Source organism: Marmota monax, unplaced genomic scaffold (genome assembly GCF_021218885.2).
Source record: "Marmota monax isolate L192 unplaced genomic scaffold, Marmota_monax_Labrador192_F-V1.1 WCK01_AAM20220418_F8-fsc00198, whole genome shotgun sequence".
Classification (NCBI taxonomy): Eukaryota; Metazoa; Chordata; class Mammalia; order Rodentia; family Sciuridae; genus Marmota; species Marmota monax.
In genome coordinates this window covers 1,778,351-1,798,565 of record NW_026693558.1, presented here as the reverse complement: position 1 = coordinate 1,798,565, position 20,215 = coordinate 1,778,351, and the positions used below count along the sequence as shown (strand labels likewise).

The following is a 20,215-nucleotide window of genomic DNA, read 5'->3' as shown; positions in this document are numbered from 1 at the left end:
AAAGGGAGCAGAAGTGTCTGGATCTGGGGCATTGAGAACCATCAGGTTTTACTCAGTGCTTCCATCTGGAGATGTTCATAAAGGCAATTTGATTTCTAGAACTTCCCAAGTGTTGAATTCCAGTGTGGTCTATGAACAGCCACATCATCTTTGCTAAAGCAATTCATTCCTCTTTTAATAACAGAATATTCATGTCTTATTCCATCTCTGATCTTGTTGAGAGGGAGGCATTTTAAATTGTAACACTTTTGCTAACTTCCCAAGCATCTCCATTCTTGTTCTTTCAGTCTGTCCACTAGTACTTAATATTATTTTTCTCTGCACAGATCCAGTGCCCCACTTGCCAATTCATCTGGTGTTTCAAGTGCCACTCTCCTTGGCATGAAGGTGTTAACTGCAAGGAGTACAAAAAAGGAGACAAACTGTTGCGTCACTGGGCCAGCGAGATCGAGCATGGGCAGAGGAATGCCCAGAAGTGTCCAAAGTGCAAGGTGAGATGACCTTTTGGAAGAAAGGGAAGAAATGTGTACGTCTGAATGTAATTGAATAATATCCACGATATTGAAATGAATCATATTTATAATTATCTGAACACCAGTATGGAGAAAGAGTATTTGCTGTTTCATTTTAGAAGAGAAATTATATCATGTCTTAAACTTAACATTTTATATATAAATAAGGTATATTCTTATGAGTTATTATACATTACAAAATTTAAGGAGACTACTTGAATTAATTTAAAACATCAAAATCTTTATTTTTTCTTTAAAAATTAAGAAGGAAAAGCTAGCTTGGAAATGATATAAACATATGATTTCTAGCTTGCCACACTACTGTAATCCCTACCCAATTAATTTTGCAGGCTTTGAATCCTTACTGTCCTTTGCTTTTCTTGTCCTTTGGCCATTGCATATCACTTTAGGATTACTTTAAATTGATCATTTCATTTCTTTGTATATCTCTTGAGGTAGAAACTAACACTCAAAATCAGGACTTATGGATTTTATGAATCCCACTTTAATTTCCCTCTTATAATCTTTCAAGTAATCAAGAGTTAATAGACATTTGAGCTGAAACCTGAATATGGAAAGTTAGCCATGCAAATAGCAAGGGAAGATCCTCCTACAGAGAGATCACCAAGTAAATGCAGCAAAAAAAAAAAAAAAAAAAAAACAAACAAACAAAAACAAAACAAAACAAAACGGTTCTTATAAGATAGGGATCTGTTCAAGTTTTTTTTTAACTTACTTTAGAAAATTTTATGTGTGTATATATGTATACTCTACCATATGTGGTTTTTATCTGTTGCCAAATTTACTTTTGGATATCATATCCAAATTGAGCTTAATTTTCTTTTAAGAATAACTCTGCAATTCCTTCTTTCCTGGAGACTTAGAACAGGTAAGTGAAATTCCCATTATCAGAAATACTTAAAATTTTAATAATTGTGAATCCAATTTGAAGTAGTAAAAGTATTTTATAAATCCTATTATTGAGAATAATACTAATATATGGATCTACTATTCCAAATTCACATACTGTTTTATATATACCGTAAGTAACATGTATAGCATGAAATGATAATGTTGTATTTTTGGCAATTGGAAGAAATTTTGAAATAGTTTAATTGAACCAGCTTTGTAAAAAGTGATGTAAAGAGATGTGTGTGAGCTAAAGCTTTGTCTGTTTTCCCTGTAGGAGGCAAATTCATTCAGTTATTTATTTATTTATTTATTTAGGTCTATTTCAGCTCAGTGCATCGATTGTTCAGTACCCTTATATTTTTCATCCCATTGCAAAACAATTTAAAAGGAGGACCTTTTTCCTTTTTTTCTTGTCTTTTGAGTTTATTTGAAGCTACTGCTCAGTTTTAAACCACAGGCTAGTGGGAATTTGAGTGCTGTTAAGTCATTCTACTTAGCACTTTGCTCATAAGTATACTTTATATCTCCCTGGAAAACTGTAAAAAAAAAACAATTGCCAGTCAGCCATTCTGGTACTGTTTTCTGAATGAACAATACTGCAGCATTATGCCTTGAGGAAATTCTGACTGAAATGAAGTCATACATAAAAACATACGCTTATGACTTCAATCCCTTGATCTAACATTAAAGCGACCCTCGTGTGTAAAAGAAAAAGCAATGAAACATAAGGAATTTTCTGAGCACACTAATAACCTCCCACAGTTTTGACAAATATAGATAATCAGTTAAAAGAAAGCCTGCATGCTGATTCCCTCTTGTAGAAATAGCTCCATGGTCTGATTACCTTTTAAATAAATGAAAGGAAAAGAGCCAGGGAATTCGTTTACATGACTACATTGTAGCTGAGAACTTGTTTTCTGGTCAAATTCACATTTATGAAATTTATATTCATCTAAGTCACGATTTATGACGTGTTTTGAGTGCAAACTTTTTTTTTTCTTTTAAGCGCAGCTTAAAAGATTTTGTTTATTCTGATTTTTGTTGTTTATTCTGATTTTTGTTGTTGGACCGTAAAATTTTGTTCCCCCCATGAAACATTTCTATATTTAGGATAGAAATTGATATAAAATTAATGAATTCATGTTTATTTTACTTGCTTAGGCTCTTTCCATAAATATATCTCTTAAAATTTATAAATATAAAAAAGGAAGATGGTAGGAGTGTTGGTAAAACAAAACTTTCATGTATTATCTTCAGATGGACAAAACCATTGTTATTTATTTTCATATAAATGCTTTTAATATTAATAATCAAATATATGTAAAATTTTGTTGTGAGCAAAGTATATTTATATTTTTGTACCCTGCTATAGGTATATTATGTTTTAAATTCAAAATTGTAATGGATTTTGATTTTAAAATAATCATTTTGTCTATAAAGGTTATAAAACATATGCTGGAAATTTGGGCAAAGAAGGAGAGTATTTAGTCCTGGACTTTAATCTACTCACTGTGTCAAATGGGGTTTTTGCCCTATTGGAATTACTTTTTGTAGTGTTTTATCTAAAATATGCCAATAATTTGATACATTAGTTTCTTCACTTAACAGCCCAAACAATTCTAAAGCAATTTTCAAAACATTTCATTAACTGTGTAATATTTGCGTGAATATTTTACCTTTCTACACCACAGCTGATTTAGGTTTGGGTCTGTATATAATGTGTTGATGATATTTATCTTGAATGTATTTTTTTTCCATGTTTTGAACCTCTAAAACATACATAAAGGTAGAATTATTGGTTAAATATCAATGCTTTTAGTTTTGGGCATGTATTGCCAATTTGCTTTCCAAAAGAAATGAAACAATTTGTAATTCTATGAGAAAAATTTTGAGGATTTGTTTCTGGGTGAACACTTCTTTAATTCTTTTAATTTTAATAGTTTTAAAATGCATTGTTCTCACATTTTGCATTTTCTTATTTACTTATGAACTGAATATAAATATTCTTTTAAAATACAATATGTTTTGTAGTTTATAATACAACCTTTTTTAAAGTTTTCTGTTCATATCCTTTGCCTATTTTTGTGGCCTAGGTTGGAGCATAAATTTTATTATCAAATTATGTGAACTATTTATTTGAAAATGTTTTCTGGTGTATTTTATTTACATATTTTCATTTTTCTCAGATGATAGTGTTTTTTGTTCGTTTATTTCTTTTTTTTACTTGATAGTCCTTATTTCTAGGTTAATCCTTATCTTTAGGTTTACATATATATTTTTTAATTTTTTTCAAATTTTTCTTTTACCATATATACCTTTCTCTTACCCTTTGGACACATACATTTTTTTATATATTTACAAATCTTTCATACATATTTTTCTTCTAAACTTAATCATTTATTATTCATATGCTTGATTATAAAGGTCTGTTTACTTCCTGTCTTTAAGCCATTTGATTTCCAAATATTTGAACTCTTTAATTGGCCCATAATTTATTTTGGTGATCATTATACATTGAGTACTGAAACTAGTTTTTCCATCTTGGAATGGTTATTAAATAATTCTCCTACCAACTGATTTGTAATTTCTTTCTAAGCACATTTTAAGTTTTGATACATAAGAGTCTCTTTTCTTAGCTAATCTTACTGCTAATTTTTCATGAAATTTATGTATCCATACTGATGAGTTTTAAATGATTATGCCTTTGTAAAATCTGCCCATTTGGCTGGGGTTGTGACTCAGAGGTAGAGCATTCACCTAGCAGGCATGAGGCACTGGGTTTGATCCTCCACAACACATAAAGAATAAAGATATTGTGTTCACCTATAACTACAAAATAATTATTTACAAATTGCCCATTCAAGCAGAGTTTGATTATCTAAAAATTCATTTAATTGGTACTCTCAATAGAGTAATTCTTTTCTCTCCTTTACTTCTCCCATAATGAGATTTTTACCTTTTTCTCAAGTGGAAAGACCAATTTGATACTTGGTATAGTATTATGAAGAAATTGACTTGTGCTAAGAAGTCAAAATTATTATTTATAATTCATTTTTGACAGATAGTAAGTATTAAAAGTTTTCTCTCACATTTATTAGCAAGATACTTATTCATAAATGTGATTTTTTTCGTACTGAGGTGAACATATACAAACATTTCTGGAAGTTACCTATTTATAAAACATTTTATGAAAATTTTATGTTACTGTATTAAGATCAACTGTGGTTAGCATTTTATTTGAATGTCATTGCCTTCTAATACAGAATTTTGTTCAGTTATGAAACACCATTTGTTATCTTACAAATAATTTTTATAATATTCTGACTCTACAGAAAACCTGTGCTAATACTGAGTTTCTTTTTTACTTAGTTATCAACAAAACTAAATCTAGTTTATAAAATTTAATGTTTAAAATAAATTTAAAGAAAGTAAGGAAATTAAATTTTGTTGAAAATATGAAATATGTTCATTTTCATGCAAAAAATTCATTTTGAGACTATTTGATGAGATACTAAAATCTGAGTTATATGCACACCTAAAAATAACAGTAATATACAAGATAAAACAAATAAATACCATGTACGCAGCTTCACTCACACTTAAACTTTAGCTCTCAATTATTATTAAAGTTATTATTTGTTAGTAATTTTTTTTTGTACTGGACAGTGAATCCAGGGGCACTTAACCACTGAGCCATATCCCCATCCCTTTTAATATTTTAAAATTTAAGACAGGGTCTTACCAAGTTGCTTTGGGTCTCAATAAGTTGCTGAGGCTGGCTTTAAACTTGCAATCCTCCTGCCTCAGCCTCTCAAGCCACTGGAAATTTGGACATATGCCACCATGCCTGGTTGAATTTTTTTTAATTGTGGAGAATTCAATAATTTTTTTTAAATCATGGTAAAAATAATGTTATATAACTTATGCTTACTATTTTCAAATGCAAATATGGTTTTTAAAAATTTGTATTTCATTTGAAAATTTTAAAAAATTCCTCAACTAAAGTTCACAGTCATTACAATTGTCTTTTAAAAAAAATTATGTTTTGGGTCCTGGAGATTTAACCCAAAGGCACTTTACCACTGAGATACATCTCCATTCCTTTTTATTTTAAGATAGGATCTTACCAAACTGCTGAGGCTTGCCTCCAACTAGCTATTGTCCTGCCTTAGCCCCCTGGGTCACTAGGGTTATAGGTGTGTGTGTACCACCTGGCCCAGCCATTGTAGTTCTTTAAATAATAGAGTAATCTACCACTGACTAAACTAAAGGAAAGCAACAAAACAAATATTTCATTGTTTCCTTTCCATAAATGGCTGCCACACATAGTTTTATTGTCCACCATACTTTTTAAGAGAAACTTTTAAATGAATATTTATTATTAAATATGTCTCAGGTAGTAGCATATACCCTTTGGATGTTTCTAAAGGCCTAATAGTATTGCCCAATATGATACCTATCATGAAAAATAAAAGCAGTTATGAAACCTTCACGAATGTGTGTAAGGAATCTCTAAGAATAGTTAATAAGGGCTGGGGCTGTAGCTCAGTAGAAGAGTACTTGCCTAGCACGTGTGAGGGCACTGGGTTCCATCCTCAGAACCACATAAAAATAAACAAAATAAAGGCATTTTGTCCATACATAACTACAAAAGAAATAATTTAAAAAAAAGAATGGTTAATAAGCCATCCATCTGACTCAAAAGGTTTACTATTAGCTAATTAGTATTGGTTATTCTCCAGTTAGCCAGATTTTGGCATCTAGCACTACTGTGTTTTTCCATAATGAAGTTCAAATTGTTAAAACACCATTTTTCCAAAGGCCAGACTTCTGAAACCTCAGTATATATTTGTAACACATGAATTTTTAATATGCAGGTAAAAAATTCAGGCCCTTTTACCTGATTATGTGAGGCAAGCAAGAGTGTAAAGCAAGCAGGAAGTTACAGTCAAGAAACATTAAATATACAAAGGAAGCATTATACAAAACAAGAATTATCGCTTCAAAAATATTTCTGAAGCAAATATCTCAATATGTTAACATAATTAAATATGGGTGGTGAGTCCCTATGTAGCTGTTACATTGTTATCTATAGTTTTTTTAAAATGTTTGAAACAGTTCAATATTAAAAATAAAATCTAATCAGGAAACAGGAGGTCCATAACATCACAGCTTTTCCAGAACTGTGGAGCTTACAGAAAAACAACTCTTTCGAGATACACACACACACACACACACACACATACACATTTTTTTTTTTCCATTTTTCCTTGGGTAAAGTTTAAGTGTTGCTTGGAATACTGAACTTACTAAACCAAGGTTAGGGTTAATGTTTCTCAGAACAGTTTGGTTTTTTATTGATTTGGGAAATTAAAAGGGAATTCATCAAATTCTCTTCTCTAAATTATCTTTTTTCTTAATTTCAGATTAAATAAATATTTATTTAAACATTTATGTAATGTGTTAGAAATGTAGTCACAATTGACTAGATTACCTGGAGTTGACCACCTTGATTTTCCTCTTATAAATAATTTCACCTCTCTATGTAAAACATTTAACAAGACATTGAGTAGAGATCATCAATTAAGAAATTATGCTTTTTTGGCTGGGGACAGTGTACTGGGAATTGAGGGGAGCATTACCATGGAGCCACATCCCTAGCCTTTTTAATTTTCTTATTTTGACACTGGGTCTCACTAAGTTGCTTAGGGCCTTACTAAATTGCTAAGGCTGGCTCTGAGCTCATGACCCTCCTGCCGTAGCTTCCTGTGTTGCTGGGATTATAGGTGTGTGCCACCACACCTTGCTAGGAAATTATACATTTTCTTAGGTTAGTATACAAGTAATGTGATTTATGAATTAATGAGCAATTAAGTTATTTATTTTACTCCAGGATCAACATGTTTCTGATTTCTAGGTGACAAGATAATCACTTTTCTGTTATTCAAAGAACATCCATGAGTGGGTTTAGCTTAGTGGTCGAGGGCTTACCTAGCATATGGGAGGTCCTGGGTTCAAGTGTCAGAACCATTAAAAAAAGAAAGAAATGCCAAAATACTATTAGGAGTTGCCGAATTCTGATAAGCCATATTTATTCCGTGTTTACAAAATGCCCTTGTCCAGTGATCTTTTTTTGTGGTATTAGCACAGTAATAATAATAACACTGTCTAATACCTACTGACATTTACTGTATATCTGTCTCTATTACAGTTATTATAATTATATTTTCCTCATCAGATCCTCAGGTGTGATAGTAAGATGCTAATTCCAGTATGCTATCGAGATCTTAATCATTACTTGTCTTTTGATAAAACTTTGAGATGTTACACAGTAAAAATAACATGACAGCCTCAATACTGTGTATAGTAGTCTAATTTAATTCTCAAAAGAAAGTTGTAAGGATGAAGTATTTACCACCATTCTAAGACGTAGAGCCAGTTTCAGGTCGATTGAGTAACAACCAAAAGGAGGACTAAGGAAAATAAACTATGCTAATTCACAATTTATTGTGAATTTGCAATTAAGGGAAATTACTTATAGTGATATTTCTCTTTAGATATTTTATCCTCTTAAGTCCTATAATAGGATGCTTTGGGCAAGAATACATTGATTGAGAGGAAATGATTAATTTTCTTCTGTTCACATAAGATTAATACAAAAGCTATGTCTTTGGTCAATTATATCTGAGCCATAGCTATGTAGCTTGTGGTTACTGGGGAAAAGGTTGGCATATCTATGTTTGCTCTTATAGGTATCCTACAGTTCTTCAGTACTTTATTTACTACTGCAAAAGTGCTGGGACTGAGGGGAGCTTCCAGATAGTGCCACTCAGGAAATAAAATAGCTTCCACTGGATCACTGATTTACCATTTTTAATTTTTCATATTGCATGAAATATCTTAGTTTGGAGCAGTAGTTATTACTGCTGTTTTCCCGGTGTGCCAAAGGATGAACTGTAGACATGAGAATAGCCTGATTGTTTGACAGCAAATACTTCTTGGACTTAGATTGTGTTACCTCTAATGCCCTATTTTTAATGCCAAAAAAATTAGTGCTTATTTACTGTCCCAAGATTTAAATATATAATGTGACCACCTGTTACATTTCCTTAAAAAGTCAGAAAATTTTCCTAGTTTGAATATAATTTAGAAATAATTAAAAATATTATAATATATATCATTGTGTAAATACTTAGGTAACATAACATTAAAACAAATAATGATGCAATCAGATTTATACATACCCATGCATTTAAGAAATCTTAAAGTGACATTCAAATTCTATCATACCTGTCCTTTGGATTTAACATTTTAACATAAAGACAAAATGAACATTTATGTACATATATATGCATATTTATATATATTTCTATTTATATGTGTATGTAGTTGAAGTACTGGAACTGTGTTTTGGGCTGATATATAAAATGGAGTTATGTTCTAAATGAAATCAATCTTTCCTCATTATATACAGTCATAGCGTGACAAAAAACTTAATTGTATTTGAAAACTATATAAACATCCTTTTTTGTTTATATGCAAAATAGAGTTAGGTTTCTAAGTTCAGATATTTTTCAACAGATTTTCACCAACACAGACGTCTAATGCATTTAAAAATTTTACAGAAGGAGTCTGATTCTTTACTGTGCAGGAGATCCCAAGCATTGCAGGACATCCATAATGCCAACATTAGCCACCTGTGTGAGTTAATTATCCCCTGACTAAAAAGAAAAAGAAAAATCTGAAACATCTCCCGGGAGTTGAGTGCCCTGTTGAGTCTGTTATAGTTGATGAGGGCTTCTGAGAAGGATGAAGTCCAGTGAACCATGTCCACAGGGGAACATCTGAGTCAAAAGCTACTTACTCATTTTCCCCTTGGAGTCTGATGGGGCTATTTTTTTTTGCTAGAGGATCTTAAGCTCTCTTAGATAATGCATTCATTTCATTTCAAGTTTTAAGAGTTGCTGTCTCTGTCTGTAGAGCAACTTCAACTGAGAATTCAAAAGAGGGGCGCAGGGGTGATTCAGTGGTATAGCACATGTTTTGCATGTGCAAGGCCCTAGGTTCTAGCACCAAAAAACAAACACCAATAAAAAAAAGGAATTCAAAACAATACAAATTTTGCTGGTAGCAGCAGTTGGCATATCGTAAAGTTTTAGGTAACTGTGGGAAAAGGTGTATATCCAAATACCTATGCGGCATCTTCACTGGGCTCTAATAGACTTCTCAAATGCAATAATAATCTTCTCCCCCAAATAGTTCATCCCATAACTCCCCCTCTCACTAAATAACCATTTAATCTTCCAGCTGCTTGAGCCAAGAACTTTGTGTCATCCCAACTCTCTTTTATAACTCACTTCTAGTCAATCGATTATCTGATTGAAATTTATTCAGAATTTGAACTCATACCAGGACTCCATCATTAGTAGTCTGGTGCAAGACATCATCTTTCCCTTTCCAGGATTCTTATAATAGACTCCTAACTGGTTTCTCCCTCTTTTCAGTGTTCTTAACCCAGCACCCAAAATGAGGCTGTTTCACGTGAGACAGTTCACATCACCCCTCTGATCCCTCTGATTCAAACTTTGTGGTTCTCATCTTAAACAACGCAAATGCTAGTCCTATGACAACCATGTGACAGTTCACAGCCTGGACATGCTTCCACCCCATTACTCCTCTAGCTGCATGGACATGCTTCCACCCCATTACTCCTGTAGCTTCATTCTCTCTGACACAGCCACGATGCCCTCCATGCATGCTTCAAAACATCTCAGGGTCTCTGCACTTGTTCTTGCCTCTGTCTAGACGTTCTTTCCCCCAGATATCTACATGGCTAGTTGTTCACTTCACTGTCTTGGATATTCAGCTTCCCAATAAGGCCATATAATTTCAAACCTCCTCCCCTTCTTCAGTAGATAATATGGAGCCAAAATAAAGCACATGCCATATTACTTATCTGTAGCACTCTATTTCTTATTGTTCTTTAAGGTAATGGATGTATTTTCAGCCATGAGAGTAAGAATTTTTTTTAATTAATTTTGTTCTCTTGAGAGATACTAGAGATACTTCTAGTGTTTATAGCATTTGTTGGGCACTCTGTAGCACTAAATAGATAATTATTGAATAAATGAATTTCATTTTTCATTCTTCCTCATATGGACCTCGAATATGGATCCTTTATATGCTTTGTAAGATGTGTTCCTTTTTCTCATGGACTCACAGAAGGGAGAGATTGCTGTTAGATTGACAAAAGATTAAACACTATTGTACTTCAGTAGGGCTTTGCATAGAGTAAGGATGATGACTTTGATTTTTGCCTATTTGGCCTGGGAATGCCTACAAAGTATATAGATGTGTGTGACTAGCACACAGTTGCTGTTTTGAGTCTGAAGCTTAGGAGCTAGGTCTACAGTGGAGATAAAGAAAAGAGATCCTGCGGAGGGGAGTCAAAGCCAGGTGAATGTGGAAGCAATCACCCAAGGAGCTTGTGCAATGTGATGGGTGTGGATGGGAATAAGGGATAGGTGAAGGGCTAACAACCTGGAGGAGATCAGAAGAGAACCTGGAAAAACAATGTCACTAAAACACAAGTCCATCAGAGGTCTGGAAAGGGTGATGATTGACTGATTAAATAATACTGGAAGCTGCAGTACAATAAAAATTACAAGTGTGTTCATTGAATTTGGGAGTTGGGAGATCCTAGGTAATGCTTATTTATTTTTTTAATAAGTAGTAATTGAGAATATGCTGTGTATTGGGACCAATGCAAGGCCCTTTATTAAGGAGTGAAAAAGATATGCATGATCTGGGCCCTTGTAGATTTTCTTCCACCCATTGATTAAGTGGAATCTCTATGAAAATAAAGAACTATATTCCACTTTTATTTTTTAGATTCTATATGATCATTTTATTAAACTAAATGTAAACAACTTGAGGGAGACTGGTACTATTTTATATATGTTCATATATGTAATGGTTAATCTCTTATTACTGGTTTTTGGTCTGCGGGATGAAGAATATCATAGGCACAAAAATAAACAGTTGTGTCTTTTTGTGTCTACTACAATGTGAACTTAATACCAGACTCTTACTGAAGAAATGTCTGGCATATTCTGAACATTTCATCTTATGACGTTAAGTGTACAGAGGTATCAGCAACATTTTGGTCATAAGTATTCAGTTCTTTAAGTAGCCATCCTTATCCTGATGGAGTGAAGAAAATGTGTGTATAATAACAAATCAAGTAGCATTTGGGATGGCTGGGGGTGCAACTCAGTGGCAGGGTACTTGCCTGATGTGAGCAAGGCCCTGGTTTCAATGCCCAGTAGCGTGCACACACACATACACATAACATCCATGGCTTTTGAATACTCAGTTTAAGCTAATGAATTAGAAATACCTAGTCTATTTCCATCTTTTAAGTAAAAACAGAATTTTGATGCTGAATTGTAGTCACTTGGGTAATTAGTTTATTTTTTAGTGAGTTAAGCTGATGAATGTTTTGAAACTACAGCAAAAAAAATAAAGTCAGCTTCATTGGGGAAAAAATGAACCATATGTGAATATAATTTTAATCTATTTTAAAGCTTTATGTTTCAAAAACAAAGATGGCATTGTCACAAGCATGCCACTCAAAGATATACCCAAGGAACACAATTAGCATGTGAAATTTATTTCCCACTAAGTGTCAGAACTTCAAAATTGCAATTTGCTTAACAAATGTAAAAAGTTGTGTTTTCTGTTGTATGCTAACTGATGTCGTATCTGTTCATTTCTCTATTGATATCAAATAATAAAATATTTATATATAATCAAGATATATTCAATCCACAATAGTACTAAAGAAAGCACTGTGTACTTCAGAGTTGGTAAATCATGATACCATTTTCCACAATTAAATCCCTGCCTTTATGTGTGTAAAATATTCAAATTAACCTATAGAACCATGTATTCCTACAGTGTACAAAATTACTGAACATCCTTATTAGATCTTACTTTTTCAATTCCTGTGTGGTAGAACCAATAATATTTTAGTTTCATGCTATGTTCAGAATATTATAATATAATAACAATATTAGTACTAAGGAAAAACCTTAAAAGAGAGAATAGAAATAGCAGTTTGGGTATTTAAATGGAATAATAAATAGGCCACATAAAGATTTTAGAACTCAGTGAAGCAATATTATAAACCGATATAAAATGACAGAACTGCATGTAAAATTTTGAGGCATATATACTATCAGTGACAAGTTTAACTTATAAGAACAAGTTTCCCATCAGAAAAAGTTTTGATGCCATTTTGAAGGAAGAGTGTGGATCCAGAGAGCAGCAAAAACAAGCAGAAAATCTTAGAAAAGCAGACGTATTTGTCTCATAACCTCTACTGTGAAGATTACACTGTTGATTAGCAAAGAATATTTTGACCCTCTGGTTTTACCTTTAACTTCACAATAAAAGGTTGCTTAGCATAAGAAATTTTAAATTTTTCTCCACTCACTAGGATTGTTATTTCAGCAAATCACTTTTCTGAGTTCCCTTTAAGAATAAGAATGTCCATCTCATGGTGCAGTTTAAAGAGCTAATCTTTGTATGTAGGATGCTTGGCACAAAATAAACTCTAAACAGATATCAGTCCTCTTCCTTTATAGGCTCCATACAACACTGCTGTCTGATGAGGAAATCTTTAAGTTGTATCATTTCCATTTTAAGATCAAATGCAAAATATAATCAAAAAGTTGAGTGTAAGATGTTTGGGGTGCACAGCAATTATCTTCAGATGTGTTTCTTAGTGCCAGGATGGTTTAAAGAATCATGAAAGGTTGAAGCGTCCAGAAGAACTTTGGCCTAGGTTATACCTTCATGCCATCTACTGTGCTGAATTGATATGGACACACATTCACTAATAAACAGGCACAACTAGGAAAGTGCTATTTTATTAGGAAGCTAAAAAGCTTGAGCTCTGGAGACCCTTACCTACACGGCCCCCATTTTTGGCCTCGTATCTAATTTTTGTTTGTAATTGCACTCTTTTCTTTAAAGAGGGTCCCTGAAATTAAATAACCTCAGGCCCCATAAAACCTGTATTCACTACAGCTGCACTGTCATATAAAATTAAAAAAAAAAAAAATCAGTATGACTATAAAGGAATAGGGTGGCCAATAGCAAGAAATGTAGTTTTTGTATTTGTTGCCAAAATAATAATTTGTTTGTAATCCTTGAGCGCAAATGTTCATTTACCCTTGACCACAAACACCTTGCCTATCTGCAGGTACTGTAGTGCAGTGTCAGTCCAAGAAAGGGAGAGAGACCACCTGGCAAGGAAGAGGTCTCTAGTTATATTACCCAATTATTTGATTCCTTACATGTTTAGGTAGATAAAGCAGAAAGGGTAGATGAGAACCCTTTATACTGATCTGACTTGTGTGTGCCAAACAATGGGTTCATGAGAGGAATATCACTAAAACTGAGACTCAGGGGAAGTAAGTAAGTGACTTCATTTTAAGTAGCTAGATGAGCTAGTACTGACCCACAGGCCACCGGAAGTCAAATCCCAGGTTCTTTCCGCCTTCCTGTGGGGCTGAGACTTACCTGCCCAGAGTCACTGGAGAGAGCAGGCAGTTAACCTACAATTCACAAAACAATTCTGGATACCTGAGGTCCTGCTGGCCACTCGGCAGACTTTTCTTTTGTGGTTCATTCATTTATCCATGTGTCCAGTGCTTGCCTGTAATAGGCTGCCCTCTACTTACTTATTCTTCAAAATTGTCAGATTCACCTAGAAACTCATTGGTAGGTAGATTAGGATATGATAGATAAAATTTTGATATCCATTATTATTTTAGTCTCATGAGTCCTTTTAAAATTCCTTTAAATTGCAGTTTAATCACAAAACAAATGCAGCATGTGATTGCAGATAACAACTTCCAAAATTTTTATGCTCACACCTATAAAATAAGTTTTGTTTCGAAATGAGCAGTCATTTTCATATCTCAGCTTTTTCTTTTCAGAGATCTCTTTTATCTGGATGATTTTATCCCGTCTCTATCATCACTGACCAGCTTATTAAAAATGTGATTCTAACCCCATTTCTGCTAGTTCAGAGAACTGCAGTGTGCACTAGGGGAAGGAGAGCATAATTTCAGATGAAATGTGTGTGTCATGTTGTAGATTGGGATTGAAGCTTTACTGACAGGAGCCAGATAACTCCTGGAGGTTTTGACTCTGGTATAAAGGGTGAAGTTCCCAATTGCATTAAAACATTCACTGACAAACAAATCCCAAAACAACATCATGGATAGAAGCTGACAGTAGTAAAAATGGTAATGGGAACAATTGCAATGAAATTTCTAAGCAAATGACTTTTGTGTGTGGTATATTTCATTTTATATAATGGAATGAGAACCCAGTGCTACCACTGCAAATATATATTAATGAGTGAAGATGGCCCTTGAATGTAGTAAGTGCCTACTCTATGGTGAAATTGTATTTTTAGGTGATCCCATTTTATTCACGAGAGTTAGGCAGTAAAGAAATTATGTGTCTTTTGATGAAATAATATTGTTGTATATTTAGAGTTTCTTTCATGATGTTTCTCCTAACAGGGAAAGTGGGTAACATTTGAATAAAAGATGGCTCCAGGATCCATGGATACAGGATCCACGAGGACTCAGAGTCCAGTTATACCTAAAAAAAGCAATATCTTGATTATAACATAATCTTAAGTACTGAGGAGTGCTTAAGACAGTGACTACACATTGAGTATATGGACTGTCCAAAAATAATGTCCTTGTTACATTATGGGTGAAGCTGTGGCTACACATAGCTTGACTGCAACAGTAGGAGAAGGTTTGAATTGCACAGAAGGCATTTTACTGTCCTATGAACAACATATTTACAAATAATATTAGATAGTGAAAGGGTATTGCATATACATGTGTATTTGCTATAATTTCTTTGAGCAAAGAGAAATTTCTGCTCCTTGATATTTATTCACAGAAATTTTTACATAATCGTTTATTTTAAGGAAAACTCTCCTGTCTTATTCCCTCTGAGTCACCTTATTCTTGCTGGTCATAGCATAAAATAAAAGATAAAAAATACTTTCACAGCATTTTAAATTTTTTCTTGTCCCCTGAGTTAGATGTGTGCCTGGAAAGACAAATGAATCTTCTATGGGCAGTGTTTGTTTATATGTTGATCAAAATAAGGCAACAACTTGAGTACCTGAAAAATTATTGAGGTTTCCATATACAAAAGTATTTAGTAACAAATTAATCTTGCAGAGTGTTATTATAATTAAATTGGATGCCTAAGGGATGCCATGTGACACTTCCACTTTGGTAAAAGCTGTGTTCCAATAAAAATTGCCAGATTTTACTTTTTAAAAACTTTGAAAATCTTTTCTTCTCTTTGCCTCTTTCTCCAATACAGATCCACATCCAGAGAACTGAAGGATGTGACCACATGACCTGTTCACAGTGTAACACTAATTTTTGTTATCGATGTGGGGAGAGATACCGCCAGCTCCGGTTTTTTGGAGACCACACATCAAACCTCAGTATATTTGGATGCAAATATCGCTACCTCCCAGAGAGACCTCATTTAAGGAGATTAGTGAGAGGGTCAGTCTGTGGTGAGTATCTGACAAGCTTATGGGAATCTTCCCTCAGAATGAAGCTGTAGAACTTGGAATATCCATGATAATTCTGAGCACTTGCTGTGTGTGCCAGGTATTCTAGCTAGGGTTTTACCTCAAAGCAAGAGGAGAATATTCTCTCTCCTTTTGTGAACAAAATTGAAAACGACTTGGTGCAGTGGCACGTACCTATAGTTCCAGCTACTCAGGAGGCTGAGGCATAAGGATCTTTTGAGCCCAGGAATTGGAGGCCTTTCTGGGCAACCTAGCAAGATCTTGTCACAAAACAAAACCCCCCAAATTGAAAACTTTAATTTTTTAACAGGACATTAGTTATTTGAGTAAGCAGATTTTATTTGAAAAACAAATCATTGATAACATGGATGAAAACTGAAGTGATTAGCCTTTTAAATTTCTGAAGCCCTAGTGTAAGCCACTTGATCAGAGGGACAATATCTACACACATCCTCTGTTCATTGATGAAGTACTGCAGTACAGTACGGCATGGAACATGGTCTAGCAGGACGGAAAGAAGCACATGTTTCACAGCCCTGTAATGGAGTTCCATTATGTCTTCATAATCGATGCCATTGTATATGTTTTCCTATCATACTCCTAATTAAGAGCCAGCAGTTAATGGAATGAGTTTCAGAAGTCCTCATTATATATAGACCCAAGTTTAATTACGCAAGCATAAGTGCTCTTGTAGACTGACTTTCTACCCCTTCTTCCTCAGTAACACACAGCCTCACACATGACTTCTACACACCCACACCCATAAGCTGATATCTGCCTGTAACCAAACCCCCCTGGCCTAATGCCACCACCTTCATTCCTGTGACCTAATATGTTGTCTTCCCTTAGCTCCCTGCACCTCTATAATGTATCCACTGTGAGATTTCTTCCTCTCTTTTCACAGTGTTGTGCTACATTATTTCTGGCAGTCTTGTTGTGTGCATAAGATACTTTTCAACATCTTCCACACTTACCCTTTTCTATCTAGTTTGGCTTAGTGATTTCATGAAAATCTCTCTGTAACTATTCTTAGCCACTACACTGGTGTGTGACCGCCCTTTCCTTTTTTGGAATCATGATGGCTGACTAGAACAAAGCTGGTACTAATGACAGATTTCTGTTGGGAAAAAGAACATACACCTTAAATGCACTTTAACATGGAAAAGTCTAAAATCTTACATGATTGAAATATGCTAAATTTTAATTAAACATAATTTTACAGAGCCAACAGCATCCAGTAATCAAGATTAGTTTTAGTAATTTTCAGCAATTTTTTTGTTTATTTATTTTCTTGATTGGTATATCAGCTATATTTGCTGGTTAGTCATATAGCCTTTAGAGATAGATAAGGAAGCTCCCCTATTTATAATGAATACTATGAGAAAAATAATTGCAAATAAAGTATTGAGCAGTATCCTATTTGTAAGTCTATAGACACAGACAGCAGTCCCAAATACAAAACCTTTATATTTTCAGCCTGGTTAGTCTTTTTTTATCCTATTTCAGTGCCATTTAGATTTTATTGTTGTAAGATGTTTCCTTCCATTCTTTATTTTAAATATCTTTGGTTTGGCCAGTCATTTTTTTTTTTCTTTCCTTTTTCTTTTTCTCTTTAGACATTCTTAATGAAGGAAGTTATTTCGTGTTCTATCTTTCCAGCAGTTCTCAGGATATATCTCTTTGGGCCTTCTTGATATTTGCCTGGACACCCCGAGAATCTTCTCTGGTCAAAAATTGGGTTGAGTTATCTTATAGCTTGTGAAATGGACAGTGAGCAGAGAATACCATAGACATTGTCAGCAAGACAATATTTTCTCTGTACCTTTTCTGTTTTCTTATTTAATTTTTTTTTTTTTGGTCAGATTTCAGTAAATGGTTTTCTGTTAGGTCTTCTTCTTGTGTGTGTGCACATGTGTGCTCACATGCATGTGTGTACATGCAGCCAAGTCAAGATACACCTGACAAAATAGGGAGCAGCTGGCTTAAGATCAGCTTTCCCTCCAACATGTATTCTCCCACCCCAGCACAATAACCTCAACTGCTATTGACTTTAACTCTCATGGAGGAGTCCTCACCTCTCTCCATGAAAATAGGAAAAGGAATTACCTTGTGACTCAAAATCACTGACTCCCTGCCATACAAGAGAGATGATGAATTATAGGTCAACCCTTCCAGACACTCTTCTTGTGTAATGTTACACAGCTTGGCCCCTCAGCCTTGGATACAGCCTCCACATGTCCTTGGTCAGAGGCCGAGGAAGGGCATGCATTCCTCCCACATCTGAGGAATGAGAAATATGGTGTTCATTGCACGTTACCATTTGCCCAGCTAGAAACCAAAGGTTCTACTCACAAGAAGGGGGATGATGAGCAGCCTCCAATGCATGGTAGGGCATAGGCAGATAATTCAGGTACTAGAAATGAAAGTGCTTAAGGAAACATCTTAAATCCTTGTAATATTTCATACCAAAAATTTAAAGGTTTTAAGTAAATCATATAATTTTTAAAAATCAGTGTTTAAAGTGATTTCTAGGTGACAGTTTATATGAACAAAAGCAATGGGCCCCCCTTCAAAAATAAATACCCAAGTTTTTAAAAAAAAGACAACAGAGTGTTGAACCAGAATTAAAGAAGTATGAATAGACAAAAAAATGTTCAAAAATATTCAGTATATCCAGGAGCAGTGGTGCATGCCTATAATCCCAGTGATTTGGGAGGCTAAGACAAGGATCACAAGTTTGAGGCCAGCCTCAGCAACTTAGTGAGGCCATAAACAACTTAGTGAGACCGTCTCTTAAAATAAAAAATAAAAAAAGCTAGGTATGTAGCTCAGTGATAAAATATCCCTGGAGTCAATCCACAGTACGAAAAAGAAGAAGAAGGAGAAGGAGAAGGAGGAGAAGGGGGAGGAGAAGAGAAGGAGAAGAAGGAGAGGGAGGGGGAAGGGAAGGGGAAAGGAAGGAAATTTTCAGTGTTATTGGTAGAAAAATATAAATTAAAATAAAATGAGATATTTGGGACTCTTGATTATCCAATACTTTGTAAAATTACCACTCAATGCTGAAATTTCATACTGTACTGAGCAAATTGGAAATTTTATACCATTCTTTTTTTTTCAAAATGAATAATATTTTAATGCAATTTTTTAAAAATCACAATTAGTATTTAAAAATCTATGATGGACAAAATATCAAAATGTATCATTCTTTTGCAAAGAAATTTGATAGTAATGTGAAAGATTTTAAAACATGATCAACTTTAATAGTTTATGTTCAAGTAGAATGTTTAATAGCAAAAAAGGAACACATAATTAGGCAAAATTAAATTATAGGCATATGAATAATTGAGTGTATGTACAATATTACTTCAGCTACTGAAAATGGTATTTTTTAAAAATGTGTTACTATCCGAGGAATAAGAAAAAGTGTATTCACTCCCTCCAGACATTTTCAGAAATAGGAATACTAAGTTTAAATGTGGATCATCCTTAGAATAAGCTTATTTCACCCCATAGGGAGGGAGCACATGTTCCTTGATGTCTGTGATTTGAAAGACAAAACATCAGTGACTTTTCTTTATAGTCATGCTCCATTACTGTGATGAAAATATATTGATAATTATTTTTAGAGGAAGTTTGAAAGAAAAGACTGAGTTATGTGCATAGGAGACAAACAGGGTATTTTAAAATATGCAGTCCTAGATTCTGAAATTCCAACTTTTAACCATAGCTCTAAGAATATACAAAGGTCACCACCATTCAGTGGGCTTTTGTATTATTTAACTGATTTATGTCACTGGTGAAAAATTAGTAAAACTCATGGTTAAAATAATAATAATAATAATAATAATAATAATAATAATAATAATAATAATATAACCCAGTGTGGGGACTCACTCCAAATGCATGCACCTTTAAGTCCTAATGCACCAAGCAGATCTGAAAGATCAATGTAGTTTGGAGTGGTAGTGCCATGACTCATGACTTGGTCTTTTTCCTCGCTTGGATAACAGTGCTAACAAGGTGTGGCCCTAGGAGTAGGCAGCACCCAGAGGGGTTGAGCTACACTCACCTATTCCTTTGTAACCCTACCCCTTTGCCCTGTTTGGGATAAGAATGTTTCATGGAAAATCCCTTAGTTTGT

The 20,215-nt window shown here is 34.0% G+C and overlaps 1 protein-coding gene across 1 annotated transcript in view; it reads left to right on the top strand.

Annotated features, from left to right (window-relative positions):
• The window catches only part of Rnf217 (ring finger protein 217), a 128,185-nt gene that overhangs the window by 94,711 nt on the left and 13,259 nt on the right, over positions 1 to 20,215 (top strand). Inside the window, exons 3-4 of the mRNA XM_046458674.2 lie at positions 327 to 491; positions 15,855 to 16,056. Of these exons, the coding sequence (XP_046314630.1) occupies positions 327 to 491; positions 15,855 to 16,056 (367 nt within the window). The remainder of the gene's footprint in view (positions 1 to 326; positions 492 to 15,854; positions 16,057 to 20,215) is intronic.